Consider the following 16,925-nt stretch of genomic DNA (forward strand, 5'->3'; position numbering starts at 1 on the left):
AGTTGCCAACATGTGCCAGCCCCTGGGAGACTTTATGAGCACTTAAGTGTCTGTCCTTTGGATTATGGAGATCACTTGCTGTGAATAACTCAAGGTCAGTGAGAGCCTGGCCAAGGTCACGCAGTCCCTGCCAACAGAGTTGGTGTCCCCTAAGGGCTAAGGGCTGTTCCAGAAGGGAAGATTGGGGTTCCCATTTGTCACAGTCACATCACGCTTCCTTGTTCCTCAGGGTGCTGTCTGCCCCGGGAGCTCTACCCACACTCCAGCACGCAGGCTGCAGGAGACATTGTATTCTGCCTTCTTCTGTCCTTGAGCTACCTGCAGACTCCGAGGCCCGAGATGCAAGTTTCTTGCTGAAGTCATGTGCCCTGTGCACAAGTCCATTGCCACTGGACAGGAAATCGTCTCTGATGGCTGTCTATGCACAGGTTTGGGGCTGGACGCGATTTCTGCAGTCCTGCATCCTGAATGGAGACGAGGTGTCTAGAGTCAGTGCTCCCCTAGAGGCTCTTTGAAATTAGCTTGCAGACTGTCCCCAAGACTGGCTGCAGGCTCCTCCACCCCGCTCTCCCAGAGAGACAGGCAGAGTGGGGCGAGGGCATCACAGGGCTTTGCGGTCAGGTAAACTGGCTTGGAACCTGGACCTACCACTTGCCTGTGTCGCCTTACAGGACTGTCATGAGGATTACATGAGTCGTCCATGTGAAGTGTGTGACGTCATGCCTGACATGTGGTAGCTATTGTTTGTGTAAAACTCAGCCCCTATGTGCTCTCAAAATCATCCAGTCACGTATAAAGCGGTGATCGGTGTAGCCTTTCCTAGGAGTTAGCAAGTTGGCCAGAGGCCTGCGGTTACTTTGCGCTCTCCACAATAAAAACAAAACAAACAAGAAACCCTAAAGATCTCCTTTCAGAAAGTGTGTTCCCCCATGTTCCCTTTGGTTACCCTGCCACCAGGCTGTCCCTCTCTGGCGCTTTGCAAGGTGATGGCCTGGCCCAGCTGGAGGTGGGCGAGACAGAAGCCAGGCAGGCGCCCTCTGGCTCCAGCACTTTGCTTGCTGCTCGGCCCTGCCCTGTCCTGGGCTCGGTGGTTATTTCCATTACACCAGGCTGCCACACTCCCACCGACCTGCACGGGGGCAGCCTCCAAGGGCCACCAGGGAGCGGTGTTTACTTATCCTGCCTCGTCCGTTTATAGCAGTGGCACTGGTGAGCCCAGTGCTGTGGTTGGGCCTGGGTGGCTGCCCCACAAAGAAAGCTTTCAGGCCTCACTCAGCTGGAAAGCTGGGGACAAAAGCAGGGTGAGATAGAAGGCAGAGCCAGGCTGGGGTCTGGGTCAGGCCCAGAGAGCAACAGACAGGCAGAAATAATGGCGGCTACTGTGTCTGAAGTTCTCACTGCCTCCCACACTGCATTAAGGGCTTCACATGCGTTATCTCAGGATTTCCTCCATATGGATGGAAACAGAGAGGCTGTTAGCTACTTCTTTGTGGAGCTGCAATTTGAGCCCTGAGCTCTCTGAAGTGGAAGACTGTACTCTCTCCACCTTGGTTTTTTTGCTTTCCAGGGTAAAATTAATACCAGTATTGCTGTTTAAAAATTATCTGTAGTCCTCAAAACAATTTTACAGATGAGGAGACTGAGGTTCAGAGGGGACCAGTGACTTTCTGTAGTCACAGGCAGGAAGTGACAGAGCAGGGGCACATCCCCCAGTTCCTCCAGATTGTGAGGGAAGGAGCCTGTTAATCATGCCAAGAAGCTGTGTTCTGTCGGCAACTTTCCCTTTAGGGAAAGGCAAGGTGCTTTCTTCCTGACCAGCCTTACAGGTAGCACCTCGCTGGCTCCCTCTCCTGGCATGACGACACGACACGAGTGCTCTCCGTCCGTGTATCTGAGAAGGACAGCAGGTCCCGCCATCCTACAACTGGCTTGGGCATGTGGCCCAGCTTGTCTCCCTAAAGCTTGGAGTCAGGGTTTGGGGCCAAAGGCTCCGCTGATAATAAAGGACCACTTTACCAGCATCGAGTGTGCAAACGACTTCCTCAGGGACGTGGGGGGAGGCAGGAAGCTGGGCCGGGGTTGGATGGAAGTGGTCCTGGGAATCCAGGTCAAAGGGGACCTGTTTTACAACTGCAGACCACAAGCTATTCCCAGCATAGACTTAACGGGGAAAGTGGAATGGCATAGCAATACTTTTTGATGGCGATTTCATCCAGTCCTGTCCACTGTGTTTTCATCCACCTTTGTCCAGACGTTTATGGAGAGATGTGTGCTTGGCATGGAAACCACTAAAATCCTAGCTTATGGAATACAAGTACGTTTCTGTTAGTTTCCACAGTTCATGAAGACAGCTGCATGGACTTTGACCGAATTTGGAGGGTATGTTCGAGGCGGTCTGATGAACGAGGAGAAAGCCCAGCAGTCATTGAAAGACAGGCAGCTGTCACCAGGGTGGCTGACACTGAAACCCAGCAGGAGACACAAAAAGCAGATGGGGGCAGCGTAGGGACAATGAGACAGTGTGAACAAAGAGAAAACAAAGGCTAGCCTGACTCCCAAGTCTGGGAGGTGGCCCTCCTGTTTCCTCTTTCAGCCAAGCCTGAAGTCTGCAGAGTGACCTGCTCCAGCTGGCAGGGGCTGTCACATGCCGTTGACTCAGTGCTTCAGCCATTTATTGTCTTCATTGTCACCATCTCCTGGCCCTTCTTTCTCAGGAGGGAGCTGTCAGTTCATGCTGTTGGACCTTGAAGTAGGGAGGAGGTCAGAGGTTACACACTGTCCCCCAGCCAGCAGGTGGGGCTGGGCAAGTAAAAGTGGTATGTCGTGGGCAGCAGTAACTCAGGGGCAAATGATGGACCTCATGAACTTGTGGCTCTCAGGGGAGAGGTTGGAAATGGAATATTGGCGGTGTATTATGGTGAGATTGCCTATATTTGCAAGGCCTTACAAGAAAGAGAGGAGCTCAGAGAAAGCATTCCAGTGTGTAAGCAGAAACGAAAAGGAGAAGGTGAGCCCAGCTACAGGAGGACGTGTAATGCTGGTTAAGTCAACTGATCTGGGGCCCCAGACAGCAAGAAACGAATGTGACAAAGGCTTCTGTGTCGTGGTCGGATTAAGGATGTCATGTCCAGGCAAACTTTTCAGTGGGACAAAATAGCCTGGGGGGGGGAAAAGAAGTATAACACTTAAATTTTGCACAGAAGCCCCATAGACTCGAGATTTAACCCAATTGCTGCTCCAATAAGAGTTCTGGATAAGTTTTACCACATTCAGCCGCTCTGACATTGGTTTAACTTCTACCGTAGCCAATCTGTTGCTCTGTAGGGGAGGAAATATAATTTTCCCTCTACCGTTTGGAGTTCTTACCTGAGACTCCAGTAATAAAAGACAGATTAACAAGAGAAAAACATGAACAAGAGAAAAACAAACAGAAGTTTATTAACACGTAACCCTCCTGTACAGGTAGGAGAGACCCAGGGAAAAGTGAGTGACTCTTTGAGACGGCTTAAGACTCTGGCTTAAATATCATCTTAATAGGAAGAAGGGAGGGGGGACGTAGGCCTCTTCCGGGAGAGTAAATGATTTTTAGGAAAGACGAATGGGCTCTTGAAGAATAGATGGAAACTGGCCCTGTGGCTCGGGCTGTTGGAGCTCCGTGCTCCTGACTCCAGGGGCTGCCGGTTCGGTTCCCCCATGGGCCAGTGGGCTCTCAACCATGGGGTTGCCGGTTCGATTCCTCGACTCCCGCAAGGGATGATGGGCTCCGTCCTCTGTGGCTGGGATTGAGCATGGCACCTTGAGCTGGGCTGCCGCTGGGCTCCCGGATGGCTCAGTTTGTTGGATCGTGTCCTCTCAACCACAAGATTGCCAGTTTGACTCCCGCAGGGGATGGTGGGCTGTGCCCCCTGCGGCTAGCAGGCGACTGCTGAGCTGCGCCCTCCACAGCTGGGATTGAAGGGACAACAACTTGACTTGGAGAAGGTCCTGGAAGTACACACTGCTCCCCAATAAAGTCCTGTTCCCCTTCCCCAATAAAATCTTAAAAAAAACCCCAAAACACGAATATCTTACAAACGATGGTATCCGTTAAAAAAAAAAAAAGAATAGATGGGTGGTGTGACTCTTTGTGACACAGTTTGTCTGGGTGTGGTGTGTGATGAAACTCCCAGAAAAGGGACTGATGACAACCGAGTTCCTTTTGGAAGATCTGTCTTTAGGCAGCTGAGAAAGACTTCCTGTGTATTTACTGTTTCTTAAGTGCGTGAAACTCAAAATTGTCCATGTACCGAAGCAGTGTATTTTGGAGTGGCCTCATTAGGGGACAGAACTACAGATCTATAAGGAAGTCGCCCCATTTTAATACACTGGTCATTAACTGAAAACAAAACAAGAGCAATCACACCTCCACGACCATAGAGGGCAGAGCAGACAGCCTGTCAGCTTGCAAGCCTGCCCTTCACACCATCTGCGTGAGGGGGCCAAGCTGATCTGATGGTGGCCTGTGTTTGGAGTGACGGGCGGACCCCAGAGGACTAAACTTGGACTGAACTTATTCTGTGAAGACGGAGGCACCGTAGCAAAGGGGGAAAAGAAATCATGGACTTTGAATTCCGAGAGGCCTGGGTTCAGACCTTGCCTCTCTTCACAGCTGCATAAGGAACAAGGCGCTCTGCCTGAGTCATGGTGTTTCCTTGGCCGAAAAGGCATGAGAATGAAGTGCATTTGTCCATAAGAAAATGTCTGCCACCTCCACGCAACGGGGACACTGAGGCAGACAGGTGGGGTGGGGTCCCTGTTGGCTTCCAGGGGCCCTTATAGACTGAGGCTCATCTCGACCTCCGGTCTCACTCCCAGGGAAGCTGATGGTCTTTTTACTGGGGAGAAAAGACTGTTATTACAACTTGGAATGGACATATATTGTAAATCCTTGCACAGCGCTGTGGATGTCCACAGCCTCAGCCTCCCCTCCCATCGCGTCCAGTGAGGCTCCCCGATAAAGGTTTATTAAAAAAAAAAAAAAAAAAAGAAAGAAAAGAAAATGTCTGCCACCTGGTGGGGCCTCGCTGTGTCATGCCAGCACTGTTTCAGGAAGGAGGGCCAAGTGGCCGTTTGGAGGTTGCTGTCAGACTGGCGAGGTCTCAGGTCATGTGATCCATGTGAGAGGTCATGTGGCCTTGGAGCCAAGCCCACCCCGGTGACGAGGCTGTAGAATGGACCGCCTGGCTCCTCCACGGGTAAGGTGATAGACGGGTGCCATGCACAATGCCAGCAAAAGCTCCGCTGTGCCAGCGCTCCTGTCTGCTTCACACCCCATCCTCGGGGCAGCCAAGGGACGCAGGGCCTGGCCCCTGCCAGGCTGACCCAGGCACAGTGTTTAACCTCAACCCTGACTTTGCTGGCTCCCCACAGGCATCTCTCCTCTAGCTTTAATTTAACAGCAGTGGAAGCCTTCTGCAGAGTTCCCGGTGGTGCTCTGAGCTGCTCAGGGCACTCGCCTTCAGAAGACTGCTCATAGCTTTGGAAGCTTAGGTGTGTTACGTGCAGACATTTCTATGTCAGAATGCCCATCAGCACAGTCCTTGCAAGGGACTGATGGGAGAATAATAATAATAGTGATGGCGATGATGCTAAGTGACAGTATTGCCCCTCAGGAACTGTTAGAAGAGACACGTTTATCCACTAATTATAATGAGGCCGTCATTACCACTCCATAATGGCGCTGGGAGAAGGATTTTCAGTGTGTATCAGGACCACCTGGAGGGCTCGTAGGCCCCTTCCCAAGTCTCTGAATCAGCAGGTCTGGGGCGGGGGCTGCATTTCTAGCAAGTTCCGTGATGCTGATGCTGCTGGCTGGGGGTCATGCTTTCAGAAGCCCTGCTTTGCTGGTTGGTGGTATTTATTCAGTTCCTAGTGCTAGTAACACAGAATGACTGGGAACCCTACACTTTGATGAGTACACAGAAGCTTAGGCTAAAAGGCAGAAACAGGATGAAACAAGCCTGAAAATCTGATGGCGGCTCCACAAACTTCTCTACAGAGCAACAAAGAGGTAAGACAGCCCTGACGGGGTGAGGAAGGTGGGCTGACACTGCCTGTCAAGTGTTTAGGCTGGTTATTGGGAACATGCCAGAGGCAATGGTCTCCTGCAGATGTGGCTCCAGGCAAAAGAACCGGACTTCAGAAATGAGCAGGGGCTCTTAGTATCCTCAGGACTCTAAGGCCTTGATGGTTTTTAAAGGTTGGTGCTATTTGTTGTCTTTCAGAGGTGACTTCTGTGCCTCACTGGGCCTTTGCAAATGGCAGTGGTTTTTCCAGCTTTGGGGAGAGAAGCCTTGACGTCCGTGGCTGGTTTCCTGTTTAGGAATGAATACAGCAAGCGTGTTTGGGTGTGTGGGGCAAAGGGTTTCCGGTGGTCTTGTCTTCTGCAGGGAGCCATTGTTCTTTAGCTGAGAACACACGTGGCTCTTCTAGGCTGTGCACGCCTAACTCATACCTGAAGCACGCGGGCTTCACTGACTCAGCAGGTGACCAGTTCCCAAGGAGGGGCCAGAGGCTGGCTGTTGGCTCCCAGCGCCCCCAGTACTGTTTTTCTTGACTGCCAAAAAAAATACACCAAATGTAGTCAACTGGGCATTTGGGGGCAGAAAGTATGGCTTCTCTGGGCTGCTCTTTTGCTGTTGGTGGCTGCATTGAGGTCCGTGTTGGATGGGCAGGATGTTGGGGGGTGGGTGCGTCAGACAGCGGCTGTGCAGAGCTCTTCCCTGGAGTACACAACTCATTGGAAGGGGGCTTCCCTGTGAAGGGCCTTAGTCTTAAAGGGGGTACACCAGTTAGTCTGAGAAAGTTTTTTGCAAAGTATAGACTGGTAAGACCGGTCACGTATGTCTGTTAGTTGAGTGAAGGGGACTAGAGAGCCCCTTCACCTCTGGTTGTTGAATCCGAAACTGGAAAAGACAGCAACCGGTTTCAGCTGGAAATGGAACTGCACCCATCAGGAGGTGGGAAGCAGAACACACTTCAGATGGCTCTGCCACCTGCCCTAAACAAGGGGCCAGCTTGCTTTGAAATGCATGTGGCAGTGCAGTCCTAATATAGGGGTACTGATGGTAACGGTGGAAGTGGTTTCGCAGGGAACCAACCAAATACAGCAGGTCCTCGAAGAATGTCATTTTATCGTCATGTGGATAAGCAAAAAAAAGAAAAAGAAATCCAGTTCCTGGCCAGGACCACTGTGTGGAACTGGCACGTTCTCCCCACGTCCACGTGGCTTTTCTCTGGGTCCCTCCCACATCCCAAAGACGTGCACGTGAGGTTCACTCGTGTCTGAACTGTCCCAGTTGGAGTGTGTGGGTGTGTGTGAGTGACCCTGCCACGGAAGGGCACTCTGTCCAGAGTGGGTCCTGCTTTTGCACCCTGAGCTGCCAGGACAGGCTCTGGCCACCTTGGACCCTGAACTGGAATAAGCAGGTTGGAAAATAATCATCTTGGTTTTATTCATCTTTCTTATATGTATGGCTCACATTTATTTCAGTGTTTAATATTAGAAGTGTTTTGGGTCTTTTGTAGTGGTGATGTTTTTGTGACCAGAAATATGCCATGGGAACTTAAGTCTTGTTTATCTCAATTATTAGCCGATGGTAAAATGGGTTTCGCTATGTTGTTTCACTTAAGTCGCAGTTTCCAAGAATCTATCAACGATGTTAAGTGAGGACTTCCTATAGGTTACAATTGATAAGATTAACAATATCTAGTAATAGACTCAACTAAGAACCAAGGACTCTTAGTTTAAAGGGACTGACGTTACCCGAGGCTTGGGGTACAGTGTTTGGAGGACCAGCGCCATCACCGGAGCTTGGAACTTGTTACGTACACTTAGGTCTCACCCCACATCTTCGGTCAGAACGTGCGTTTTCCCATGATCCCCAGGTGGTGCTCCCACACATTCAAGTCTGAGTAACACGAATATAATGTACCGACCTTAACTCAAGACCTGCTTCAGCAGTGGTCCAGGGAGGAGAGGAGAGGAGCTGCCCGCCCACTTCCGGCCTCGCCTACTGGCGTCAGGGCAAAGGCAGTTCCAAGTTCTGTCTCCTGCCCTTCACCACCAGGAAGTCATGTGTTGTGCACAGGAAAGGCATGTAGGCAGAGGAAAAAGCTTTGCTTTCATACCCCGGCGTCTATTATTCGATTGAAGCTTCAGAGTAAGACTTTCAAATGATTTTATTATAAAACTTAAGCTATTTATTAATCATTCACTTTTCTAAAAAACACAAACATGGGAATAAAATAAACACACCCAAGACTGCCTATCCCTGCAGGACAGGAAGAAGCCCTGCACAGAGAGCCTGCAAATGTTTCCTTTTATCTAATGTCTGAGCCTCCTCATGCATTCTGGGTCCCGTGTTTTGTCACCTTTTAGGGGAAAGGAAACGAGCTACAAGATTCACGTACAACAGGATCACAACACCTTAAAGCTATTTGATGCTAGTGGCTTATGCATTCTAGTTTGTAACTGAGAAACGGTATCAAATGAGCACTGTCAAAACTCGCTCTCAGCTAACCTTTACTGTCATTCTTAGAAATCGTACCTTTGAGACTGGTTATGTTCCTTTACTGTAGCTTTTTTTATTCCCCAGCACAAACCCCAAAATCCACATGCACCTCTAAGTTCAAGTATCAAGGTTTGTTTCTGGAGAACACCAGGTTGATGTAGTGTTTCTTCAGATCTCTGTAGTGTCTGCTGGCTGTCATCCCTTCAGACAAGCTAGCCAGGTGGCAGTGCAATGCAGGGGCACACGGGTCAAACTTGCTCCCTGTTCAATCTGGACCCTGCCCCAAAGTCAAGGCTACAATCAGTGGCGACCGTGGCCTGTCTTCATTCTGAAGTTGTATTATTATGAACCGAATCCATTTCTTCACCGCTGATTCAGTGGAGCTTCCAAAAGATGTCAGGCATATTCTAAAAGGAAGAGAATCATATCAAAATGCTTATTGGTGAGAGGCTACATTTACTTAATTTTATGATGCTAAAGGAATTTACAATTAAACCCGAAAGACTTGAAATGAATGTTTTATCCTCCATAAAGGCACCGAGGTCTTCTGCACAGGCATAAAAAGACAATCCCTCTCTGGAGTGAGGCCCACGTCAGCCTGACGCTCCTGCTTTGTTCACTCGCTAATGCTTATCAAAAATAACAGACATCTGAAGAATCGTACAAACAGGACACCACAGCAGAACGAGGGGCTAAGACAAGCCCAGTGGTTACTGACCCTGGACCAGTGGGAGTCCACTGCTCACCTGCTGATCACTGCTTACAGTTACTAACGTCGCCCAAGCCCTACAAAACCATTGTTTTGTTCATCGACAGCTGATTTTTAAAATTAAATTCCACATGTAAAACAAGGGAGTATGTATAACAGAAGACCCACGGGAACTGACAGTGGTCAACTCAAAACCTTTTATATACAAGGAACCCCAGCAGGGCTTAAAGCAGACTTCGAGTCGCATTTAGGACGATGCCGCTTTAGAATGCAGTGTTTGATTTTATATCCAAATTGCAAATCCAAGTTTAACTCCTGTCTAGGGGCGACACTCATTTAAGCAGTTTCAGAAAAACAAGAGTTTCATTTGAATTCCCCTTGTGCCACCAACCATCTTAGCAGGTTTCTAATGAAGCATCTATTCATAGCTTAAACGTTTTTGCTTTGCTGGAACAGAAACTCATACTCACTGACACAGGAAAATGCTACTAATTAGTTTGTAGTAAAATACGACTCTTACACAGTAGGCGAAGTCCATCTGCGCGAATACTTTTCTGAACAGACAGGAATAGGACTATCCCCATAACGGCTTCCCCCTTTTCTATGCATGTCACTTATCTATCAGTCAGAGGTGAATGCTCCTGGACAAAAGACGGGACACCAGACCTTAGGAAGCGTCCTGGGACGGGGCGGGAGGGTCTTGGCCTTCTGGCTCTGCAGGGGGTGCCGGCACCGCTGCTTTTTTCTGGGCCGCCAGGAACTCATGAATTGCTCGTTCTATCTGGGGTCTGAAGATGTGGTTTAGCTTGGGGTCCACCACCTGAGAAATTATTCTGTCCACTCCTGCTTCCAACATCCCCGACCTTGTGGAGACAAAGAGATCATTCTGTTATTTAGTTCCTTTGAAACTCTTTAGTCCCCAACAGATGTTGTGTGCGAGCCCAGTAAGGATTCACCTGGTCAAAGCTACAGCCGCTCTAGAGAGTTCTTACCACACACAGGGTGCAAGCTGTTATGTTGTTACTTCAGGGGGCGACCCACAGCCAGCAACTGCCTGTTATTCCTAAGTCATCATCTCACCCGCTACCACCTCAACCTGGTACAAAGGAGCCAAGCAGAACAAGTGGCCTGTCCCAAGACAAAGAACGAGTGACAACATGGTAGGAAAGAACCTGATGACAGGTCGAGCTGAAAACCTTCCTCTCACTGTCAAAGCCAGCGAACCTCACACTTGACTCCACTTCCTTCCACAACATTCTCTGCTTAGCCAGAGCAGAAGAGACCTGCCGCAGCCACCTGGCCTCGAGTCCCCTTGGCCAAGTCCAACCTGTCAGGGCAGGGGAGAGCTTCCGTCACCAGCAAGCCACGTGGCCTTCAGTGTGACTGACCGCTAACACGTACTAGGTAACTTGGAAGCAAACAGGTACACAGACAAGAAACACACTGGTTCTAAGCTCCTAAGCGGCTAAAATACACCCCAAATCTTTTTTGAAGTAGAGCAAAAATTAGGCCAAGTGTCTGCAGTCAAACACTTGGGAAGAGTAGTGAGGACAAGTACAGTGACGGGAAACACATTACATTTGAAAAGTCTGGAAGAGAGTTGTGTAGGCTCAAACGGAAGTGCTCTTCTCGAAGGATGAAACTGCTCAGGTACCATCACAAGCACACGGGTAGGTTTTACTCATTTTCTTTTAGACTTGAGAGTTCTTGGGCCATTCAAGCCTTTGCTTGGGTAAAAATAGGCCCTGCAGTAAGTGGGCAGGTGGTGGCAGGTACAGCGAAGGATACAGGTAGCTGAACGCACACAGCACCCAGTAAGACGAGAAACAGGCCCGGAGGTACTTTGGCTGGACGGTGACCGAAGTGCTCCCTGCATTCAGGGGCGACTGCCAGTGCAGCAACAGGAAGCCTCAATGTAAACACAGCGCTACAGAGTACAGGTGCACTTTCGGGGAGATGCATAGCACACGGTACGCCCTCCGAGATGAGCATGTGACACACAGCGGTCGGCATCAGGCCATGGTCAGTCAGGAAGCAAAGCCACCCGTCCTTAGGCATGAGCCATGGCTTTCCAGCTACAACACCGGTTTCCCCAGTCAGTCACAGGGGCTTCACGGGATGTAAAAGGCTGATCAGGGAAAACAAAAAAGGAAGAAAGCGCAGCTCACTTTCCTGGACATTGTAAAGGTGTTGGAGGGAAATGTGAAATCTTATCGGGCACCTAGAACCCAGGGAAATGTCCTGTAGTTAAAAGACTGCTGGTCACAATTAGGTTCAACAGTACAGCCGATTCCCGCGAAGCCTCCACACCACGGAGCTGGACGGCTTCTGGGCCTGGATGGCTGGGCCAGTGAGCCCGTGCTGGGGGCCACAGGGTCTCCGCAGGCGAGAGCACTCCAGGCTTAAGCAGAAAATCTGCCCTTCAAAACTGCATCGGAATTTGCCTCGGATTCAAAATGTTAGCCGGCATCACAGAGAAATGTCCCAATATTAAGCCCAAATTCATTATTTCAGGTTAAATACATTCTAGATCCAACCAAAAGGCAGGAAATTTTACACAGGTGCTAAAACTAAGCCTTCACCTGTGAGAATAAAGACCCAGCTCCTCGTGCCTAAGATCTAAACACTGCTACCTGGGTATAAAACTCCCACGGACGTTCAGACTACAGCGAAAACGTCAAAGAGCAGAGACCACGCCTCGCCACGTGGAAGCTCTCTCGCGGCGCCTGGCAGAGATGTGCACAGGAGGCCAACCCAGGCTGGAGACAGCAGCCAGGACTGCAGCGGGGCCCTTTGCTCCCGTGAACCTAACCTTCCCAGAGGAGCAGTGTGCTGCTCTCACACGTGCCCTCAGCTACGCAGCACCGTCCACCCTGACCGAACACTCGCACCAGCCTGCTCACCAGTCACCCTGGTGACAACTGCCTTTCCGCTCTCAGTTCCGCTTACTTACTGGACCACACTCTGCCTCAGACCATTTCGCAATTGGTTTTTGTTCATCGTAGGATTCCATTCCTGCTTGTCCAGATGTGTTGACACAAAATTATCCACTTTCTGCCTCAGGTTTTGGTAAGCTGGCTAAAATATTAAAAAGAAGGGGCAAGGTCAGAAGTCACATGCATCAAAGTGGTAATCAGTCATTCAGAGCACTGCTTTTCATAGACACGCAGACTCTCAAGTCCTCAGACCACGCGGTCACGACTGTGGAGCTCAGCACGCAGCACGGCAGACCATGCGTTAGTTCATGGCTAACACCAGTGCCCCGTTTATGGTGGGTGGGCACCATGCCAGATGCTTTGTTATTATCCCATTTACTTTTCAAGGAACTATGAGTGAGGTCGTGTTGGCTCTCAAATCCTGCCCTCCTTTTAGAGATAAGAAATTTAGGCTCATAAAAAGTAAACGTGCCCATATGGCAAAGCCAAGGTCAGACACAGGCTGTTTCCGAATCAAAGGGACGGGGGTCCAGACCGGCTCCGTTGCTTACTAGTTCTCCGACTTTCAACAAGCCCCCCAGCACCTCAGTCTGCTGTTTCCACCTGGAAAACTGTAATAGTACTGCCCTGCTTACCTTGCAGGGTTTCCCAGAAACAAACAAGGGTTCAGGAGGGCCCTCTGCCTGGAATGAAGGGCCACTCAAATCTCAGTATGACGCAAGAATGTGGACAAAAGCCAAGGCCTGCGGAACACTGGGAAAGGCGCAGGGGAAGGAAAACTGAAGTCGACAAAGGAGCTGGGAACACTTAGTGGTCTCAAATGTCTCTGTGGTTCTAGACCCAACTGGGGTCAGGCGAACAAATTTAGAGGGAACTCGGTAAACACCAGGAATGCGTGTTCTAAGCTTCCAGAAGCTTCTGGTGCTCTCAGCTGCTCTCCCCAAACCAGGTTTATGGTGCGCACTGCTGTTTAGCACCTCCCTCCCCTCCCCACCCCACCCCTGCCGGCAGAGGATGCTTCTCTACCCCCGTGATGCCGAGTTGAACAAGTGATGTGCTCTGGTCCATGGAATGTTAGTGAATGTGGTTGTACAGTCTGGTGGGGCTCTTGTACTCTGATGACCTACGAGGGAACGTCCTGGGTAGCCAGCCCCTGCCCCTTCAGCCCGGGACCTAGGATGACTGCATGTGCAAGTGACCTAAGCCCAACCCACAGCTCGGACCCAAGCCCATGCAACCTTCAGCCTACAGCTGAGCCGCAGCTGAAGGCCAGAGATCAGCTGACCTGCAGCCCTATCAGCATGAGAACAGTGCTCGTTATAAGCCACTGAGATTTGGCTTACGCTGCACTGTTACTGTGGCCTACGTTTGCTAAGTCAGATAAATGAAGCCGACAAAAGAATCAGTGGGCCTCAACTCCATGAGTGGCTCTCCCAAAAGGCCAAGAATACTGACTCACAGGCATAAAGACTCTCCACTAAACCCGGAAAGAGGAAGGCAGGGAGAAGAGTGAGAAGTCAGTTTTACAGACACCCGGGTACTATCTGCCTAGCGACTCCTTCTTCCTGGTAATCACCATCCCTTCTTCATGGGGAGGGCAGTGGGTGTCATGTTCTCCTGTGACAGGGGTGTGGGTACTGACCCATGCTAAGACAGTGCAGACATTCCCTGGGATAGTTTATTTTTTTATTAAATTTATTGGGGTGACATTGGTTAGTAAAATTATACAGGTTTCAGTGTACAATTCTATAATGCATCATCAGCATATTGCAGTGTGTGTTTACCACCCAAAGTCAGTTCCCTTCTGTCATCATGTAGCTGATCCCCCAGCCCCGGGATTTTTCAAACTGGAGCTGAGAGTCCCTTTCTAGAGGAAGAAACTGTAAGATGTGATCAAGAGATACTAGTCACCAAGTGGATGACTGCTCTGCACGACAGTTTGTCCCTTCCATCCTTCCTGGGATTCCAGTCAGCAGACCCTCCCCTTTGCTTACGGGAGCTAGAATGAGATTTGTCACTTGTAACCAGGCATCCAGACACTATACCTTCTGCTATGAAAAACAACTCATTCACTTTGAGGACAGTTTACTGAAAAAGGACCACCAATGTCACCACCAAACCTGAACAGACCCTGCCAGTACAGACTAATTCCCTCAATTCATGAACTGAAAGGACCTTATGTGCCTCCCATTAACATTTTATTGCATTATCTTGCCCTCTGGCCACTCGCCCATCAGTTTATATATAGTCTGGATGCATTGCCAAGTGAATTACAGTCCACTTTCCCATGAAGACTTCAGCAGTCTGGGTGGCGCCTCAGAATATGCATTTCTAGCCAGTTCTCCGGGGATGCTGCTGATCCAAGGGCCACACTGACAACCATGGGGCCAAAGCAACGAAGAACTCAGTACGAGGTGCTTGAAAATACGCTGTCTTCAAGAATGAAAACAACCTGATCACGACCAGAAGGAACATCTAAGAAGGGGTTAAGCGGGGGAGGCGCCAATTCCCTCTCTAACAACTCCTCAATAGTAATTAAAAAATAATAACAACATGCATACTACACTGATTAAGCCACACAAAACGTAATGGGACATAAGAAACAGGAGCGGAGCGAAGAACTTGTGATGGGAAGTTGAGACCACTCAGACTCCTGGGAAAGGTGGGAGCTACCGGGACGTATGTCAGACCCCTACATAAGAAAAATTAAGCACCTCGTTTCCAGAACAGCACTTCTACTCGGGTGCTTAACCTTGGAGGAGAGTAACAGTACTGACCACTTACTAGGTCAGCTATCTGGCCCACGTGTCAGCGTTCTGCCCCGGAGTACAAGCTTTGAGGGCTGGGAAGTGCCTGACTTGTTCCTCCATCTCCATAGCCTGGCACGAGACAGGCCGATACATGTTCAATGAATAAACAGACTGGGTTTCCCTTTCCTTAAGGTCTTCTTTTAAGCTCACAGCCCTGTTGTGAGGCAGGCTCAGTGAGGAGACATCCCGTCCCTAGAAGAGCCTCCGTCTCTGTCTTGTCAGAGAAGCTCTGGAAATGAACGTTCCAGGCACTACTGTATGTCTGACGCCACACACAAGACTTCACTGAATACAAACCACCTTGGCAACGAGGGAACGTGAAGTAGCATTTTACTGGGGGGTTGACCTGTGGACGGCATCAGGATCTGACAAAAGCATCAAATCCCCTTTAATCAGTAACGGAGCACAAAATAAGGGTGCTGGCTCTCCAATGTACCTTCATTCAACTGCATCTGCAAGTCTGCAAATCACGGCGCTAGAGGGGGGAAGAAAAAAACAGGAAGGAATAGCTAGTGTTGATGATCGCATTCAGACCCCTCGCGCCGACTTACCTGGCGTTCTCCACTATTAACATACGGAGGTTTGCTATTGAGAGGCTTACAGGAATCCCATCTTGGCAAAGATGGGGTGCAGGCTCTAAAACCAGTACTGAAACCCCAAGTTCGGAGAAGCGACGGGGCCAGACTGTGCAGCGACTGGCGCCGCGGCTGGAAGCGCAGCCCACGTGCGTCACTCAGGCGGCTCCCGGTGCTGCCCCCAGCGGTCCGAGCTCCCCGCCGAGATTTCTAAAGGCAGCTCTTGTGTTGCTCTCCGCTTTGGAAAAGCAAAGGGGCGACCTCGGCGGCCTCACGCCCAGCGCGAGCCTCTCCCGCCCGGGCGGCCTCAGTACCTTGGTGTCCACGTCGGCCAGGCAGTCCCGGCGGAAGCTGTCAAACAGGCCCCGGCTCTTGAGCTGCTCCACGATGAGAGCGATGAGCTGCGGGTCGCCGGGAGGGAGTGAGGCCGGGTTGTTGGGGCCTCCACTCCCGCCCGTCCCCGGCGCGCCCGTGCCCGCCCCCGCCGAGGCCTGGCCGGCTCCGCCGCCGCCCACCGCGCCCGTACCCCCGCCGCCGCCGCCGCCGTCCGCCATGGTGGCGCCCCGGGCCCGCGAAGGAGACCTAATGCGGCTTCTCCTCAGGGACAAAGGGCCTGGGTCGTGTGGAGGTGGCGCAGGGGACGGAGAAAGAGGAGGCGGCGGCGGCGGCGGCGGCGGCGGGAGGGGAGGAGGGGGAGGAGGCCGGCTCTGCGGCAGCCGCGGTGATGGTGGTACAGGCGGCAGAAACGGCTCGCTCCATCCCGGGCGCTCTGCCGATGACGTCACCATCGGCCTTTGCATTGTGGGGCGGGAGGTTTTCCGCAGGCCTCTCCGGCTTTCTTATAAGGCAGAGGTCTGGCCGCGGAAACTACAACTCCCGGCAGGCGTCGGGTCCGTTCGTCGCCCGTTTGCGGCGGGCCTCGGCCCGCGTGATTTCTGCTACCTGGGCTGGCTGTCCTCTCCATCAGTGTGAACCTTTCTCTAAATTAGCAGGTCCCAGCAGTGACTGATTATAAGAATAACCCGCGGGGCTGATTCAAGTTTTAGATGAACAGTATCGACCACTTACTATATAAGCTATCTGACCCACATGTCAGTTTTATCCCTCAGAGACGCTAATTTAGTTTTTCTGGGTGGGGGACTAGGAATCTGCTTTTAATGTGCACTCCCGCGGCCTCCTTGGACAATGTCGTCCAGGGAATTTGGGAAACAGTGAACTAGTCAATTTTCTTTTCGGAAATGCGTGGGCTTCTTTATCACCTTCTGATTTTAATAGCAGTGCATACTTCTTTTGGAAAATAATGGCAAATTGTCTTCCTGAATTCTTTCTTACGTGGGTGGATT

The 16,925-nt window shown here is 50.8% G+C and overlaps 1 protein-coding gene across 1 annotated transcript; it reads right to left on the bottom strand.

Moving 5' to 3' along the window:
- Nucleotides 1-8,202: 8,202 nt before the first annotated feature.
- BOD1 (biorientation of chromosomes in cell division 1) lies at nucleotides 8,203-16,339 on the bottom strand. Its single transcript, XM_019739997.2, has 4 exons — nucleotides 15,897-16,339; nucleotides 12,215-12,339; nucleotides 9,928-10,124; nucleotides 8,203-8,959 (listed from the first exon to the last, which is right to left on the bottom strand). The coding sequence occupies exons 1-3, from the start codon at nucleotides 16,134-16,136 to the stop codon at nucleotides 9,929-9,931; spliced, it is 561 nt and encodes a 186-aa protein (XP_019595556.2). The 5' UTR covers nucleotides 16,137-16,339; the 3' UTR covers nucleotides 8,203-8,959; nucleotide 9,928.
- Between the last annotated feature and the right edge of the window lie 586 nt (nucleotides 16,340-16,925).

Source organism: Rhinolophus sinicus, linkage group LG10 (assembly GCF_036562045.2).
Source record: "Rhinolophus sinicus isolate RSC01 linkage group LG10, ASM3656204v1, whole genome shotgun sequence".
In the NCBI taxonomy this organism is placed as follows: Eukaryota; Metazoa; Chordata; class Mammalia; order Chiroptera; family Rhinolophidae; genus Rhinolophus; species Rhinolophus sinicus.